This window comes from Nilaparvata lugens, chromosome 3 (genome assembly GCF_014356525.2).
Source record: "Nilaparvata lugens isolate BPH chromosome 3, ASM1435652v1, whole genome shotgun sequence".
In the NCBI taxonomy this organism is placed as follows: Eukaryota; Metazoa; Arthropoda; class Insecta; order Hemiptera; family Delphacidae; genus Nilaparvata; species Nilaparvata lugens.
The window spans coordinates 48,850,640-48,870,003 of NC_052506.1; the positions used below are offsets into that span (position 1 = coordinate 48,850,640).

A 19,364-nucleotide genomic window follows, 5' to 3' on the forward strand; every position below is an offset into this window, starting at 1 on the left:
TTATTCCAGCTCGATTCGGGAGAACCTGATACTCAAGAAGATCCAATTAACACCATTCTCAATGCACCGCTATCTTGTTATCAGTGACGACCAAGGCTCGCACCAACCATTCAAAATTACAGCCAATCTGTTCTAATACCAGAGGTAGGCCTAATCCAAGAATATAACAAGGTGATGATTCAGTGGAATCCAATGGAATCTATTTTTCTCATTTCACTCTAGATTAATTTTAAGAGTCAATGATCAAGTATCAGACGATCAGATTCATCACCACTATGTTTTTACTTTCCTTGCCCTATTACCATAGGTAAGGAGAGTATTGCTTTCCAAAAAAAATTAAGGTAACCCAAATTCTAAATTTCTATACGTTTTAAGGTCCCCTGAGTCAAAAAAACTGGTTTTTGGGTATTGGTCTGAAAGTGTGTGTGTGTGTGTGGTGTGTGTGGTGTGTGGGTGTGTGTGTGTGTTGTGTGTGTGTGTGTGTGTGTGTGTGTGGTGTGTGTTGTGTGTGTGTGTGTGTGTGTGTTGTGTGTGTGTGTGTGGTGTGGTGTGTGTGTGTGGGTGTGTGTGTGTGTGTGTGTGTGTGTGTGGTGTGTGTGTGTGTGGGTGTGTGTGTGTGTGTTGTGTGTGTGTGTGTGTGTGTGTGTGTGGGTGTGTGTGTGTGTGTGTGTGGTGTGTGTGTGTGTGGTGTGTGTGTGTGTGTGTGTGTGTGTGTGGTGGTGTGTGTGTGGTGTGTGTGTGTGTGTGTGTGTGTGTGTGTGTGTGTGTGTGTGTGTGGGTGTGTGGTGTGTGTGTGGTGTGTGTGTGGTGGTGTGTGTGTGTGTGGTGTGTGTGGTGTGTTGTGTGTGTGTGTGTGTGGTGTGTGGTGTGTGTGTGTGTGTGTGTGTGGTGGTGTGTGTGTGGGTGTGTGTGGGTGTGTGTGTGTGGTGTGTGTGTGTGGGGTGTGTGTGTGTGTGTGTGTGTGTGTGTGTGTGTGGTGTGTGTGTGTGTGTGTGTGTGTGTGTGGTGTGTGGGTGTGTGTGTGTGTTGTGTGTGTGTGTGGTGTGGTGTGTGTGGTGTGGTGTGTGTGTGTGGTGTGGTGTGTGTGTGTGTGTGTGTGTGTGTGTGCCCAGACAACACAGAGACCTCTGTTGGACGTCCAGTGGATGGCCATGTCGGATATTTAGAATATCCGGCGGACATCCGTTTTTTGCCAAAATATGTCCTATGGACGTCCACAGGACATTCAAGTGTCACAGAATCCGATGTCCGTCAGACATCCAAATTTAATCCACACTAGACATTGTTTGGATATTGTAGGACATCCTACGGATGTCTTCCGGATGCAATAATTATGAAATTAGGATAGCCACTGGACATCCATCTACATCCTAATTCAATCCATGCTAGACTTTTTTGGATATTGTAGGACATCATATAGATGTCTTGTGGATGCCATAATTATAAAATTAGGAAATCCATTGGACATCTACTTACGACCAAATTTGGTCTTGCTTTCTTGACCATTGAGGAACTAAGATGTTTGTCATGAATACATTTTTTTATAATATAGTGAAGATTTAGTTACCATTCCGGTGCAGTTCTTGGCCCGAAACGGTACTCAATTCTAGATTCTGTTAAAAAAGAATTTCAATAAATAAAATGCATATTAAAATTTTAACAAAATTTTATTTTGAAATCACAGGTTAATTAAAAACCATCAACATCAGTTCATAAAAGTATAACTTTCCTCCCTAGGTGTCAGTGGCGGCTCCAAAACAAAATAAACGTGTGTGTAATAATAAACAAGGATATGTAAGTGATCGTGTAATAAACAAAAACTATATTCATTCTATTGAAAATTTATTGGATAATTGGATATTTAGTTAAAAGCAATTGAGAATGTAATTGAACTTGAGAAGTTTGTGAGACCTTCTAATATTGAGAATTCCACACAATCAGTGTGGGTTTGCGTGAGCGCTTAAGTACAAGTTAAAAATATTACTGTGCTATATATTGTATTTCCAGGCTAATAATATTAAGACTGATCTTATGTAGAACAGTTTTGGGCTTTCTATTTCTATTGTATTGATTGAATCTTGTAACTTATTTATTTCACTTATTGTTATCTCTTACAGTGACTTGGAATTTTGTTGGGAAAATGATATAATTCAAGTTCTATGACAATTATCCCTATTAAAATGACAATTTAATAATCCCTATTTATCGCGTTCTTACTTTCTATGAAAGTTAGGATTGGTATCTGCAACCTCCAATCTATATTTACACCAGCCGCCACTGCTAGGTGTACAAATAAATATTTTACAAAATGGATATAACCTTGAAAATTTTGATTCAAAAGTATTGATAAAGCAAGACTTTTTCCATATACTAAGATAATGTGGGAAAACGTAAGAATTTTGTTATGAATGAGTTACATTATTCTAAGAGAATCATGAAAAAAGTTAGTAGTACTCATTGAACTTAATTTAAACTATTATTTATAGGCCTATTGTTATTTACTTTTAAAAACATATTCAAGGTTCATGAAGTATGGCAAATATATGATGCAATTTTAGATGTTTAACTACAGCTACTACAAACACCGTTTTTGTTTTGTTTTATGGCAAATATATGATGCAATTTTAGATGTTTTACTACAGCTACTACAAGAACCGTTTTTGTTTTCCGGTTTGACGTTCAGGAGCATGCCTCAACCAATTTTTGGTGGCCTCTTCAATCGTTTTTTCCGTTGCTTCTTGAAACCCCATCTTAACAGCTTCTGAAATGAAGATCAAATTGTTGTAAACTGCTGATTTTATTATAGTCAGAGTGAGGTTTAAATGGTGTTTTACAATTTTAGTTTTCAATCCCTTAAAACGATATTCAAGGCAACCACATTATTTCTCTTGCCCAAGTGAACAAGCCCTACTGTTCACTGAATCACTAGTAGACCAATCAGGACCCCCTATATACCAGGCATTGGTCCTGGACCAATCACGAGTAATGTAAATATATACTATATTCTGTCTAACAAAAGAACGGATTGAATATCATAATAATAATTATTGACCAATCAAAGTGAAGTCTAAGATTCAAGTCGACGATTTAGCATTTTTCTTTATGTTTATTGTTTGTTCCGCATTTACGGCTAAATGCGGCATTGGATTTTCATGAGATTTGGCAGGAATATTCATTTTTTAACTATAAGTCGATGTATACACAAGGCTTTTTGAAATTTTGTGTTTTAAGGATAATATGGTTTAGGCCTATAACTGCGAAAATCAGAATATCTCATCCCCGAAAATCATAAGTATAAAGACGAATGAACTTAACTTAAGAAGATAATGGAAACTTAAATTTTTATTTAAAACCATAGGTTAGGGGTTTAGGCTTTTGCTTTTAAATCGCAATATGCTGGTATTATTCAAAATGTTTAGATAATGAAAAGCAAAAAGCTTGCATCTCAGAACATTTGTGTAATTTAGTTTTGCTGAACGTCACCTTAAAATTTTTTGGGGATGCGGTATTTTGACTATAGCTATAACTGCGCAATGTCTACTGTTCCCAGAAGTACTAGTAGTTTTGTTTTGGTAAAATTATCAGCTGAAAGCCTGAAATATTGATTCACATATGACTACTCCTTCATGTAAAAAGAGCTAATTTTCAATTTTGGCAATCATTAAAAAAATATATTGAACAGAATGTGAAACTACCTCAAGACTTTTCAACTGATAGTGTTTTCGAACCAAAATAATTCTTTGCTCACATTCACTCCATCGTTTTGGTAAACAAAGTATAGTGAGCCACTACCTTCACTAGCTAGTGAGTGAGCCCCGGGCTGAAGAGCTCGCTAAAACACTGATATTGTCAGCTGTTCTATTGAAAGCGTTGAAAGTCAAGATAAATAGCTCAAGTTGCATTGAGTTACGAATTGTATGCAACTAATAGTCGTTTGGACAACTAAACACATGCACTTACCCTCAAGGACTCTGGCACTTTGAAGAATTGAAAACTGTTTTTTCCCTTTCGCACCAAACCAGCTGTAGTCTTTGGCTAATTCATCACCAATAAGTCTTCTCATTATTCTTTTCGTCATGTCATTTATGCTGTTTTCGCCAATTTTACTCAGGTAGTTGACCTGGAAAGTTAAAAACAAAAACCATATTAACAATGTAGTAAAACTCTTATTATTAACACTGCAAGCAAAGTCCAGCACAACTGTAGTAAATTTAAAATAACACATAAGAATAAGAGGTGTCCAATCTGAATGAAGGTCAGGATAAATAGGTACTCAGCATTTCGAGTCAACATGCAATATGCTCTGCTGACCAATTGGTTTGGATAATAGACTCAATACTATATAAGTCATAACTCAATTACATTTTTATTTTTAATTTTTAATAAAATCCACCTATTCCAAATTCCTACTTATCCAAAGAAGGTTTGGTCCCAATAAGCTTGGAATACCAAAACTCTACTGTATTGTCTCAATTTGTTTAAACAATTTATAAAAAAACTAGTAAAAACTTCTTTACTTTAACATAGTAACATCAAACATAATAATTTTATTTTTTAATGGTTTTAACATCAGTATGTCCATAAGATCCAAGCATTTCTCCTGACAATAATATCTTATACAGTTTAGTTTGGAGAAACTTCAAGTTTAAAAAACTAATATTGTTTAAAAAATTGAACACCAGTTGCAGATTTACTTGTACATTAAACTGAAAATTGAAATCTGAAGTTGTACCAACAAAGTATATCTTACCATGTTATTTTTGGAATGATTATCTCTCAGCTCCTCTTCTATTTTGAGCAGACTCTCCTCAGTCTTCATTGGCAATCGTGCCGGATCAAAGTTGATTTCATCATGCTGCTGGTTTGACCAGGGGTCTGTATTTTGATTTTGAGATTTCAATATTGATTCCAACATGTCTCGGTTGCTGTTAGTAGTAGCTCTCAGAAGAGCTAATTGCTGAAGAACTTATTTTCTGAATTCTGGAACAAGTATTTATAATATTAAAACAAAATATTTAAAAAAATAAAAATGGGGATTTATACTTTCACCAGTATTTACCCATTTTACCAGTGATTTTAGAGGGTACATAAAAATGCTTTATGAAAAAATTAACTGTGTCGTGAATATATCAGTTTTTAACCAAAAAATTCTGAAAGGTTAGGTTCTATAGGTTGGCCTTGATTAGGTTGTGTAACATTGACAATGGTACACAATTCAATTTTTTTATAGGCCTAATAATTTTATAAGTAACCGATTTTGTTTTGTCAATTTACTGTTCATGACATAGGCTAGCGTTGATAAATTTTTAAAATCACACAGACTTAACCTAAGCAACCTTAAAAAGACAGCGTATTATGCATTGATTAGCCAGGTCTATAAGATTCATAGGCTATTCTGAAAATCAAAAATGAAGATCACCTTCAAGAAGTTGAGGAAAAATAATAGGCCTATAACATTACACCTTATTTGCAACTTATTGATCAAATCACAGGTAACAAATTAACAGCCTCTACAGATACTGCATGATGAGAACTGAACAAAGAAATGACATAGCCTATTCTACATTGATTGGCTCAGTCTATAATATTAAATATTTTATAACAGTAACTTTTGAGAAGTTATGGAAAAATATATTACACATACCTTTGCAATTTATGGATTCCACGTTTTTCAAGAATTCTAGGATTCAACGTTTTCAAGATAGCCACAAAGAAGTAAAGACCGAAGAAAGAAGAGCAAACAGCCAGCGAGCAAACACTTTCTCTTTCAACTTATATAGATCAAAATGGCCATGGCGCAGAACCAGTGCTACCTACATACATTCTGCGCGCGCTATTTAGCTCTAATTTAAAATATCACAAGATCAATATTTATAGCTATTCTCCATTTTTTTCAAATAAAACTTAAGAAAACTGGAAATATATATAGCCTACTAAGATTCTCACTATTATATATGATAAGTTAATAAGCTATTTCATACAAAGTATGGAAAAGTTGAAATTTTTTCGTTAAATCTCACAAAAATCCTATTGCTTTCCACAGAATCACCAGGATTTTGTCTGATTAGAGTTGAATGAACAAAAAACAAGTAAAAATGCTTTTTACTCAAAAACTATGGCTCTAATTGAAAAAATATACGAAATAAAAAGTATTTGTAATGCAATTTTACATCTAGAAAACTTACTCTTGTTATGAGTAAGTAATTTTTTGTTATATGATGCACAAAATTTTCAAAGTCGTTTGGTGATAAGAGTTTTGAAAATTCATTGCTCCTAAACTATTCTGAATCTAGCTTCCCCTCGTCCTAGAATTGAAATTAAACTCAAAGATAGTCCCTATTTGTCAATTTCAGCCCTAATCCACGCTTGGAATTCGAGTTTAAATATCATTTTCGCTAAATTTTGGAGGGTTGTTGTGAGTGCCAGGGGTGAAACATAAGGATGTGCTTCACAGACCTATGGGGGTCATATAGGTCTGCATGTGTGCCAAGTTTCATCCGATCATATGAGGGGTTGGAGAGTGACGGGCGCCCGATGAAATTTATTGAAGAATATCATTTAGTTGATACTAACATATTATATACTCAAATATAATGTAGTATATTGATTGAAATAAATAATTGAAAAATAAAGAATGAAAATGAAAAGTCAACTATTTTATACAAATAAATTAAAAAACCCATGGTCATCCTTTGTATGATGTCCTATGGACAACTATCTGGGATTTGTTTTGGACCATCCAGATTGGATATGTGATGGACGTCCAGTGGTAGTCCACAATAGCCGTGGATCAACATAGGATATATCGGAAGCGGATCGGACATCCAGTGGATATCATGTGTTGTCTGGGACAGCTTAGCGAATTCATAGTTTATTTTTCTGTTCATTCACTTGAGACATGAGAAGGGAGCGAGGAAACATGCTGCCAGAATGTATTGTGGTACTGATTTTTTAGTTATTTGGTACAAATAGTCTGAAAATGATTCTTCACAAAAAATACCCTCTGCTAACCTTACAGTGTTAAAAATACCTGTTTTTTTCTCCATATAACTCAAAAACCTTCATAGTGAAAAAATCCAGAACTTTTCCAAGAGAATAAAATCCTCTACAATTCAACGCCAAATTAGGTTCATCACAATCAATGGTGACTTGGTAACACAATTTCCCGAGAATTTTCCGCATTGAATTTGGGTTATTGCTAGAATGATGCGAATGGGAGGCTTGTTAAGATTCAAGAATAGCACGTCAGTAAGTTTATATTCTTGAACAGGCTTCACTGAGAATTCACTTACTGTTTTAGAGAAGCGGATGCCTCAAACTTTGCTAACCTAACATTGTATCTCAAGATCAGGATAGCCTATAATAAAATGAAATTTGTCTCTTAGTTTCTCTCCATATTGACATTTTCTTCTGTGTCTGCCAATCCTTGCAAAAACTCTCTTGTAAACCTTGGATTGAATATTTTACTTGTGTACGGCATGCTCACTTTTTGTGAAAAGACGTTGTTCCGGAGAAAAGATTTAGTAATCATACCCTGCTCAAAAAAAAATAGTAGTCAAAACACATTTTCCAATTTTATTTGAGAAAGTAAAAAGTTAATTTGAGAAAGTATCAATTGTATTTGAGAATAGTCACTTGTAATTGAGAGAATGTCAGATGTAGCCTAAATGAGAATAGTCAATTGTATTTAGGAAGTCATCACACATGTAATTGAGAGTAGTGGATTGTATTTGAGAAATCGTCAAATGTAAATGAGAAGATATCATATCATGAGCAGACATTTGAAAATGAGAAAATTTTCCAATTGACATGTCGTGACTCTTCTGTAGCCTACAGTACAGGTTTGATTTGAGCAGGAAAGGATACTGTACTACGTATACAGTATTCCATAGGCTTTGTATGTGTGAAATTATTATTTTCAATTGTGAAATATTATTTCCCCTGTACTGTTCACGAATGATTAATGAGAATCATTTCTATGTATGTATTGGCAACACGACTTTTGTCTCCAAACATTTGAACTTGATGAAGATCAAATTCTCTATGTTCACGGCGCAATTGAACTTTATCATCAATCAATTGAATCTCTTGATCAAGCAATTCGGTAACTCTCCAATGGATTTTGGGGCTCAAAAATATTTTTTTATTTAAAAACTAACGTTTCATTTGAATATAAAATATATTATCATATTATTTTTTATGAGTACAGTTATGGAAAATAAAAGTATTGGTTTTTTAAAATCATTCCCCAATTACAACTGACAACTTTTCGATTTCAAATCGTATGTTCTCAAATTAGGAGTTGATAGTGAGCTGTTGAACGGAGCGGTCGCAGAATTGTTTTGCTCTCTTATCTCAAGTTTCCGGACGGGTCGTGCTTAATCGGTTCATTTAATGCATGTTTAACCTAAAAAGTTCTTTCGTAATAATTGAATTATCAATTTGTTATTTATTTGTGAAATTGTTTTCAAGTGAATCGAAATATTCAAAGTTAAATTAATGAAAACAGTATCCAACAATACTTTCCACCAGACGGTAGTGCTAAAAAGAGACCTAGAGCTAAAAGTTCTTTTGTAATAAATTGAATTATCAATTTGTTTTTATTTGTGAAATTGTTCTCAGTGAATCGAAATATTCGAAGCTGAATGAATAAGAACAGTATCTAACAATACTTTTCACCGGACGATAGTGCTAAGAAGAGTCCTCGTGCTAAAAGTTCGCCTGAGCTCGAAGAGATGGAACAGAAAAAGCGTGCTCCAGACCCAAGTGTTAAAGCTTCCGGTAATGTGAACTCAGACATTATTGAATCACTATTTGACCGTTTTGAAAAGCGGTTTAGTAAGTCTATGGATGAAAAACTCGCGCTGCTAGCTACAAAGGTGGATTTAAATGGTCTATTGAAAAAGTGAATAAACTCTCTGTCGAGAATTAACAGTTAAGAAATCAAATTGTTGTTCAAAAAATTCAGAATATCTCATAATCAGGAAGATGGAAAATTTTGAAAATAGATCGAGAAGGAACAATATAATTTTTCGCGGGCTGAAATACGAATGTGCAACAGTGGATTACGTGAGAACTGTCAAAGACTTTTGTGTGAGTCATTTGGGGGCACGAGCAGGTACCTGGGTTAATCGAGCACATGCATTGGGCAAGAAAATAGATAACGGGCCAATCATTGCGCATTTTCCGGACGATCAGGACATCCATTTCATCACGAGAAACAGTAGGAAGCTGAAGGGTACACAGTTTGTGATTAATAAAGCTTTTCCGGGTGCTTGGCGAGTTGAAGAAACAAGTTCCGGGTGTGAGAGGAGAGTATCGGTTGAAGTGGATCGTTTAATCGTGAATAGTCGGGTTTTCACGCTGGATGAGGAGAATGGACTGGTCTCGGAGGGAGAGGATGGGCTGCAGAAGATCGGGAGCATGTTCGATGAGAGTGTGATGCGGGCCGTGAGCGGGAGCATGTGTGATGAGGAGGAGCGAGGCGGCGAGGACGAAGACCGCAACCGCTGAGATAACGCCGTCAGTCCGTGTGAGAAGGGACAGTTGAGTATAGTAGCGTACAATGTGGCTGGATTAAGTGGTAAGATTGTTCAAGTATATAATTTTATTTGTAATTATGATGTTTTTGTACTATTGGAGACGTTTGTTGAAAGAGGAAAGCAATTGTATTTTGAAAACTGTTTTCCAGATTACAATTTATACTGGGAATTCGCAGTTGGAGAATCAAACTGAGGTAGAGCAAAGGGAGGAAAGTTAATAGAAATTAGTAAAAGGATAGAGAGTTTTTGTAAGGTAATCGATGCGCTTGAGAGGAAAGTTATCCACATGAATGCAGGACAACGGGATGAATATTATATAGTTCCAATTTACCTGAGTGGTGGAGGAGACATGGAATGGGAGAGAGAATTCAATACATTATGGGAGTTTATGATAGTGCAAGAGCATAATAGAAATAACATGATTTTAATTGGAGATTTTAACGGTAGAATAGGAAATGGACAGGACATGTCGGAATTAACAGATGTAATAGAATTGGGAAATGCACTGAGTAATAAGCAAGAGTCAAAGGATGAGGTGATTAATATGAAAGGTAAGAAAATATTGGAGTTCTGTGAGGTTTTTATTTTCATCATTATGAATAGAAGGATAAGTGGAGATAGGTGGGGAGACTTTACTTTTATAGGCAGAGGGGCTTCTGTAATGGATCTATGTTGCATGGCTGTCGAATTAGCGCAAATAGTTGGAAAATTTTCTATTGTGCCAGAATTTTTATCTGATCATTTCCCAATTGAAGCTACGCTAATCACGGTTGATACTCTAGAAAGAGAGAGCACAATTTTACCACTCTTACCGAAGTTGAAATGGAAGGAAGCGAGGAAGAATGAATATGTATCTAAACTCACCAATGCTTGTAGAGAAATAAATGGTCTTCCCGAGAGTAGTGAAGAGACTTATGAAGTATTAAATAATCTTGTATATAGAGCTGCAAATTATTTGCCCCAACCTGATAGAAAGAGAGAAGGATGGAGAGAAAAGTGATTCGACAAAGAGTGTGCGGTTATGAGAAAGCGAGTGTTCAGCCGATTGAATGTGTTTAGAAAATCAAATTCGGAGCAGGTGAGAGAAAATTATATGAAGGTAGTAAAGGAATACAAACTGCTATGTAAGAGTAAAAGGCAAGCGTATTACAGCGATATAAAAGAACAATTCAGAAGAGTCAAGGATTCCAGTGATTTGTGGGCTCTGATAAAGAAATTCAAGTGTAGAGAGTTCAAGATTTCGGGAACTGTGAGTGCTGAGGATTGGGTTGAACACTTCAGATGAGTGTTTGGATCAGTTTGCGGGGTAGTCACATATTATGCGGCGACGAATGTTGAAGATCAAACTCTTGACAAAGACATAGATATGAATGAATTGGAAAGTGCCTTCAAGACAATGCGCAACAATAAGGCTCCAGGTGATAACAGAGTACCTGCTGAGTTTTACAAGAATGCGTCAAAAAATTACAAAGAGATTATTTTGACTTTTTCCAATGCCATCTTATTTTACTGAGAAGGTTGCAGTTGTGGGAGGAAAGAGAAAAGATTATTAAAGAGAATCAGTGTGGCTTTCGGAGAGGTTATTCGGCTACTGATAATATTTTTGTTCCATTCAATATAGTAATGAAAACACTGTTGCTACACTGCAACTTCAATTTCCAGAAATATTAATACAATCTATCTGAAATGAATATTAAGGGTGTGATAGTGTTTATGTCTCCTGCGATTCTGACGGTTGAACCAGATCTTGTATGGACTCTTTCAGTCTGGTGTTCATAACGCATTAATTCACACATTTTCTGGCTCATAACCTCAACACCGAGAACGCAATACAAGATTTGTTATAAGTGTGACGTCACAACCTGGGCATTGGCTGTTACATGTTATACCAATACCTACTATTACTTCATAGTAGGTAATAGTAATAGTAGGTATTGGTTATACTCAACCCCATTCTGAAAAGTATGAAACAATTGCCCTAACCTGTCTTGTTATTACACACAAAAACACCAAAAAAGTAACTTCGATAATCTAAATATACATAAGCGCTGCCTGCAAAACCGGAGTTTGAGTACTGGCGGCAAAAGTATCAATATAAATGTTCAATACAAAAACTCCAAAATTAAAATGAATGATGTTTCACTTTATATTCATACTTTATCAACATGATATTAATCAGTAACTATCTATAATATATTTTCATGTATGTTTTGCAGTCATCCATTCTTATAAATAGGCTACATTATTTTTAATTTTTATGTGAATAATATTTACAACAGTTTCGCATCACAATATTTTATTGTAATTAGTCATGTTCGTTTAATATTATGTTATCCTTTGCTATTTTTTATTTTGTTAGATTTTTCGCTCACTTCCAATCTCTTAGTGAATGGATGCACATTCGATAATTCCATTGAGTGTTTGATGTAATCTAAAGTAATAAAATCTTCAGCTTGGCATTCAAGTCTCAAAAATAGCCTAGCATAATTAATAATAGCCCACAAAAGTTTTACATCATAATAATTTAGTTATTGTATTTAAATATATATTATAGATAGTTACTGATTAATATCATGTTGATAAAGTATGAATATAAAGTGAAACATCATTCATTTTAATTTTGGAGTTTTTGTATTGAACATTTATATTGATACTTTTGCCGCCAGTACTCAAACTCCGGTTTTGCAGGCAGCGCTTATGTATTATTTAGATTATCGAAGTTACTTTTTGTGTGTTTTTGTGTGTAATAACAAGACAGGTTAGGGCAATTGTTTCATACTTTTCAGAATTCATACTTTTCATACTTTGTCTGTATGTATGTATGTAACGCGTTGATAGAATTCTATGAGATTTGGCAGAAATATTCCTTTTTCAACTGCGCGTCGATGTATTAATACACAAGGTTTTTTTCAAATTTTGCATTTTAAGGATAATATGAAAAGAGAAGGAATCCCTCATTACTCCGACATCACTGTATATAATTGACCGAGCGAAGTGAGGTCTAAGATTCATGTCGACGGCTGTGCATTTCTCTTTATGTTTATATGTTGCGCATTCACAGCGATATACGGCAATATATTTCCATGAAATTTAACAGGTATGTTCCTTTTAAATTGCGCGTCGACATATATACGAAGTTTTTCAAAATGTTGCATTTCAAAGATAATATAAAAGGAAAAGGAGCCTCCCAAAGATACTCACAAAGATACAGAATATCTCTTGCAGTTAACAGAAGGCTTGATGAACATGGATCTTTGAAAGTTGTTTTTTTTTGCATGCATCCACTCTTTCAAATAGGATACATTATTCTGAATTATTCTGTGAACATAGGTGTAGACTACTTTCTAGGATCATGTAAATGTTAGGGTCAAGCTACTGAGAAGTCATGGTGGGGGGAGTGAACAAGGCCGTCGTGTTTTTCTTAGGCTAGTTTCACACGGCAGAACCCCGTCTCCTGAAGATCATATTTCAGATCATTTCATATTTCGCAGCTCGAAGGCTTTCACAAGGGGATCTCAAATTTCAGACGCGTTTGCTCAGACTATGACTCATTACTTTTCTCAAAGTATTCGGATTTGGATTCAGCGACCCAAAATTTTTTAAAGCGTAAGTCCCATTTTCGAAAATACCCAAAAACAAGGGAGTTACAGCAGTTTTTATATAGCTTTTACATTATCATAAAGTTATGTTTAGTAAAAATGTACCTACTAAGATAATAATACTTCTGCCTCACAGGTAAAGGTTTTTAGAAGCTTTTAAACACTCTTGAAAAGTTCAAACATGAACATTTTAAAACATTAGGGGCCGGTTTCCGAGCTCGGGATTTAGCTGAGTCCAAGACTTTAAACAGCTGGAGTCAGAAATTTGGGTTTCCAAGACGGGGCGTAGTCGCAGTCATTGTCATAGTCACGTTTGAATTAAATCTCGAAAAACTAGAAAATTGAACACAAAATAAAATAAAGAGAAAATAGTGTAAAGTTTCAGCTATTTTGAATTATTCAGGAATGTCTAATTCCGTCAAGGAAAAACGTTTCCAATTATAGAAATGAGAAAATAAAAACTAAGACTTCTATTATAAAAGCTGACCTTTTGGAAAGCCAATTTTCTGACTATTGCTGTTTAGAGTCTGGGACTTAGCTAAATCCTGAGCTCGGAAACCGGCCCTAAAAGTTCTAGTTTAAAAAAAAAATTCCAGCTTTGAAAGTTTTAAACTTCAAAAGGTTGAATCCAAATATGGAATCAGAAATCATCTCCCATTATCACTCAATAAAATACGAGAAAAAGTAACCTTGTACAGTTAACTTCACTGAATTATTTACGTTGTCGGGATTTCAATTTTGTCATACAACAATCTAATTCATTAGGTTGAAATCGTTGAATATTACCATGGATTTCCTGTTGAATCATTGACTTAAAATCTTTGCAACAATCAATAAAATCTATTACACAGTATAAATATGCAGTCAGTGAGTATAGAATGTAACATTCTATACTCACTACATACAGTAGGCTATAAACATTGTGCTGATCTGAACAGTGAGTATAGAATGTAATTACATTATATTACTCTAACAGCTAACTGGATCTGAATTGATCTATTGTAATAATGGACATAATGAAATAATGTCTTACTATTCCAAGTAAAACGAAACTAATGTTTGTGTTTGTATAAGAGCTGCTGAGTGGATACTGCATACTGAGAAATTCATAAATGATCCAGACCAGCCTGGCGACTTCGATGCTATCGACACCGGAATCTCCTTTTATTTCAATCAATGAATGAATCTGAATTAAAACCATGGTATTGTATCAACTATCCTATTATCGTATTGTAATTCGTGAAGCCTGTTTAGTAAAAGCCAGTTACATAGACATCGATTTTTTACCGTCCTTATAAAATTCTATTAGATCAAACAGATGATGTTTGACAAGTTGCACTTATTCGAATTCATAAGGATGGCAAAAAACAATCGTACAAAAATCAACGTGCATGTAACTGGCTTTCGAAGACCCATACGATATTGTATTCTATGATCAAATAGAATAGTAAATATCGAAATAAGTGTTGCAGCCAGAGCTTGTGTTAAGAACGGTTTTGTCCCCACTTGTAAGTTAAACTAAACACAATTCCTCCTCGGAATGTGGGTTTGAAGTGTACACACCATTTCTCCCCGCTTTGTGCAGTGGAAGTGTACACACATTTCTCCTCGGTTTGTTCAGTGAAAGTGTACACACATTTCTCCCCTTTTTGTAGGTTTAATGCGTAATTTTTTTTCAAGTTAACAGAAAAAAAAAGTTACAACTGTATTGAACACATATAATATACTTTCTAAAACAAAAATTAAGTCTCCAACATGTGTGTAAATGTGTGTAAATCAGCCTCCCCGCAATGTATGTTCATTTCTCACCTCCCCGTTTGCTACCTTGTTCCAGTTGTGTGTGTGTGTGTGTGTTGTGTGTGTGTGTGTGTGTGTGTGTGGTGTGTGTGTGTGTGTGTGTGTGGTGTGTGTGTGTGGTGTGTGGTGTGTGTGTGTGTGTGTGTGTGTGTGTGTGTGTGTTGTGTGTGTGTGTGGTGTGTGTGGTGTGGTGTGTGTGTGTGTGTGTGTGTGTTGTGTGGTGTGTGTTGTGTGTGTGTGTGTGTGTGTGTGGTGTGTGTGTTGTGTGGTGTGTGTGTGTGTGTGTGTGTGTGTGTGTGGTGTGTGGTGTGGTGTGTGTGGTGTGTGTTGTGTGTGGTGTGTGTGTGTGTGGTGTGTGTGTGTGGTGTTGTGTGTGTGTGTGTGTGTGTGTGTGTGTGTGTGTGTGTGTGTGTGTGTGTGTGTGTGTGTGTGTGTGTGGCTAAAATGGCGAAAATGTTGTCAAAAACAGGTTTTTTTCGCGATTTTCTCGAAAATGGCTTCAACGATTTTGATCAAATTCATACCTGAAATAGTCATTGATACGCTATATCAACTGCCACAAGCAGGACCTTCGCACCATCTATGCAAAGTTTGATTTTATATTTCCAATAATTATCAGGTCTCAGATATAATTTAAACAAACGATTGAGCGTGGGCATTTCTTCAATTAATGTCCAGTAACATTTTCACCTCAAATTGAAAATAAGCTTGAAATTTGAGAAAATGTAATTATTCAATTGCAAACCGTTGGCAACTGTTGATTCTATTAAATCATTCACTATGAAGAGATAGCAGACCTCGTGTGTATCCAACGTTATTGACCTGTCACCAGCTGGCTCAGATCTTTGACTTGAGATGCGCGTTTACACTAGCATCAGGTGATCAATTCTCATAAAGGCAAGGAAAGTTGTGTGAGTGCGCCACACCAGATTTTTATTTATATAAATTGAGTTAGTTGGCGTTGGGCATGGATCACATGATTAATGACATGGGGAGAATGTAGCATGACGAATATGAATACTTTTTCTTCTTCTTCTTCCTGTTTCATTCAAGGTTCAGGCTCTTGTCTGTTCCGACTCACAACAGTATAAATCTACATCTTTCTACAATTTGAAGCAATTTTGGGCATTTTAAAAATTTTTTTGTGGAAATCGAAAGATTGAGTTTCAACCTTCTCTAACCTCAAAATTGTTCCAGCAATCAGTTTTTACAACTCAAATAATGTGTAACGCTACTTGGCATCCATGATGCATTTTGGTTAACGCTTAATTGACTAGCAAATGATAGAGGTAAGACAAACTTATGTTCTCCTGACAAAAAACACACAAAATCTCAAGAGATTGAAAATATACAGTGTTTATGCAGGTATTTGAGACTCATGAACTTTATATGTGTTGAGTACCTGCCATACGCTAAGTAAATATATCTATAACAGTATTCTAAAATTAAAATAATCATTAAAAAGTTATTATTTTCCGAGGTCCACCTATATCTCTTTTTCCTATAGGGTGGTAGTTTCGAATATGAATACATGTTCGATAATTTGACAAAACGTTTCTCCTGATAAGTTAGGGATGATGAAAGGCTGAGCTTCCACTTAAATCCTGATACTTGCAAACTGCAGGGCCACACACAGGGTCAGATGTTGAAATAAACCCAAGTGACAGAACACTTTTTGAGTAATCGAGTGATCAAGAATGAAAGATATCCTGGATACTGTTTGAGTGACCATTAAAAGAGAGTAGTATATCCTTGACTCACACAAAATGAAATAAAACTGGACTTTCACCTACGATACAAATTTCAGATCTTTTCAAGATGTGCGAAAATCGAAAAGGATATTATTCAATCCAATTTCCAAGGGAGAGCTAGTAGGATTTTTGCTATCATCAGCCTGATATTGTCGTCCCACAGAGCAAATCCCATATATGTCGATTGAATTTTGGCACAAAGCCATTCTTTTCCTTGATGGCCGAGCCAGCTTTTGTTTACTGGCAATCAACCTTTACGAATTGGATGCCAAAAATTCACACGCTGGCTTCATAAATCGAAGAGGGAGGGACTTGATTCCTTCGAATGTGTAGGCGGGACTTGCCAGATAATTTGCCAGGTTTGGAACTGGAACGAATAAAATCTTCAAGTAGAATCACAGAAGACGTTTGAAAAATAGACCTTAATATTCTCAACTAACGGAATAAGCCAATAATAAATAATCAACGAGACATATAACATGTATATCACCTTGTTTTTTAAATAAATCACTGAATGATGTAGTCATTGGATCATTATTTGGAGAGAAAACTTAAGCTACTCACTATTCCAAGATGGTTTAAGAACACACAAGACGTTAGAATCTCAACTATCACAGCCTACTATAGATAGCCACTATACCTACCACAGATACCTACTATATCATAGCCTACTATATCTGAAGTGAGCCATGCAACTATTCATGGGTATGCCTGGTGCCTGCTACATGCGAAAGCATTATTATGAACTGAGTAAGAAGAACAGTAAAACATTCACATAAAGCTATAAAACTGTTCTTATATACTGTGTCACGATATTCTACTTTTTATGGAACTAAAATTGACAAATAAATTATGGAAAAATCAAATTATATAGAATAAAAATATTTCTATCATGAGAAGTTTTTGTAAACCAAATACAAGACCTAGCTAATGTAACTACTTCTATTATCTCACCTTTTGTTTATAATGTTTCACTATGCATCTTATCTTGTAATTCATTCATATATAATAATTAATTTATCGTACACTCACTTCTGTATATAATTATTGTTATGAATATGAATTATTGTGAAATTAGCCTCATTTAGTCAACATGTTTTTAAAATATGTCAAAGGAGCACAGCCTCATAAATTATTCACCTTTCAATATACGAGAAAAATGTTCTTTATTTTTCATATTTGAATTTATAAAATATCTTGAAGATTTTGAAATCGAAAGATTGAGTTTCAACCTTCTCTAACCTCAAAATTGTTCCAGCAATCAGTTTTTACAACTCAAATAATGTGTAACGCTACTTGACATCCATGATGCATTTTGGTTAACGCTTAATTGACTAGCAAATGATAGATGTAAGACAAACTTATGTTCTCCTGACTAAAAACCACACACAATCTCAAGAGATTGAAAATATACAGTGTTTATGCAGGTATTTGAGACTCATGAGCTTTATATGTGTTGAGTACCTGCCATACGCTAAGTAAATATATCTATAACAGTATTCTAAAATTAAAATAATCATTAAAAAGTTATTATTTTCCGAGGTCCACCTATATCTCTTTTTCCTATAGGGTGGTAGTTTCGAATATGAATACATGTTCGATAATTTGACAAAACGTTTCTCCTGATAAGTTAGGGATGATGAAAGGCTGAGCTTCCACTTAAATCCTGATACTTGCAAACTGCAGGGCCACACACAGGGTCAGATGTTGAAATAAACCCAAGTGACAGAACACTTCTTGAGTAATCGAGTGATCAAGAATGAAAGATATCCTGGATACTGTTTGAGTGACCTTTCAAAGAGAGTAGTATATCCTTGACTCACACAAAATGAAATAAAACTGGACATTCACCTACGATACAAATTTCAGATCTTTTCAAGATGTGCGAAAATCGAAAAGGATATTATTCAATCCAATTTCCGAGAGGGAGCTAGTAGGATTTTTGCTATCATCAGCCTGATATTGTCGTCCCACAGAGCAAATCCCATATATGTCGATTGAATTTTGGCACAAAGCCATTCTTTTCCTTGATGGCCGAGCCAGCTTTTGTTTACTGGCAATCAACCTTTACGAATTGGATGCCAAAAATTCACACGCTGGCTTCATAAATCGAAGAGGGACTTGATTCCTTCGAATGTGTAGGCGGGACTTTCCAGATAATTTGCCAGGTTTGCAACTGGAACGAATAAAATCTTCAAGTAGAATCACAGAAGACGTTTGAAAAATAGACCTTAATATTTTCAACTAACGGAATAAGCCAATAATAAATAATCAACGAGACATATAACATGTATATCACCTTGTTTTTTAAATAAATCACTGAATGATGTAGTCATTGGATCATATTTGGAGAGAAAACTTAAGCTACTCACTATTCCAAGATGGTTTAAGAACACACAAGACGTTAGAATCTCAACTATCACAGCCTACTATAGATAGCCACTATACCTACCACACATACCTACTATATCATAGCCTACTATATCTGAAGTGAGCCATGCAACTATTCATGGGTATGCCTGGTGCCTGCTACATGCGAAAGCATTATTATGAACTGAGTAAGAAGAACAGTAAAACATTCACATAAAGCTATAAAACTGTTCTTATATACTGTGTCACGATATTCTTCTTTTTATGAAACTAAAATTGACAAATAAATTATGGAAAAATCAAAT

General features: G+C 35.2%; 2 protein-coding genes across 6 annotated transcripts in view; both read right to left on the bottom strand.

Moving 5' to 3' along the window:
• Positions 1-19,364, bottom strand: part of LOC111043601 (limbic system-associated membrane protein) — a 474,975-nt gene that overhangs the window by 382,320 nt on the left and 73,291 nt on the right. The window lies entirely within an intron of this gene.
• LOC111062109 lies at positions 1,649-6,097 on the bottom strand. Of its 2 annotated transcripts, none has more exons than XM_022349820.2 (4): positions 5,645-6,097; positions 4,751-4,980; positions 3,961-4,120; positions 1,649-2,758 (listed from the first exon to the last, which is right to left on the bottom strand). In XM_022349820.2, exons 2-4 carry the CDS (start codon positions 4,913-4,915, stop codon positions 2,646-2,648), a joined length of 438 nt encoding a protein of 145 aa, XP_022205512.2. In that variant the 5' UTR covers positions 4,916-4,980; positions 5,645-6,097; the 3' UTR covers positions 1,649-2,645. The 2 variants fall into 2 exon arrangements, with proteins under 2 accessions (XP_022205512.2, XP_022205505.2); XM_022349813.2 differs by having other exon boundaries at positions 1,649-2,761; positions 5,645-6,089.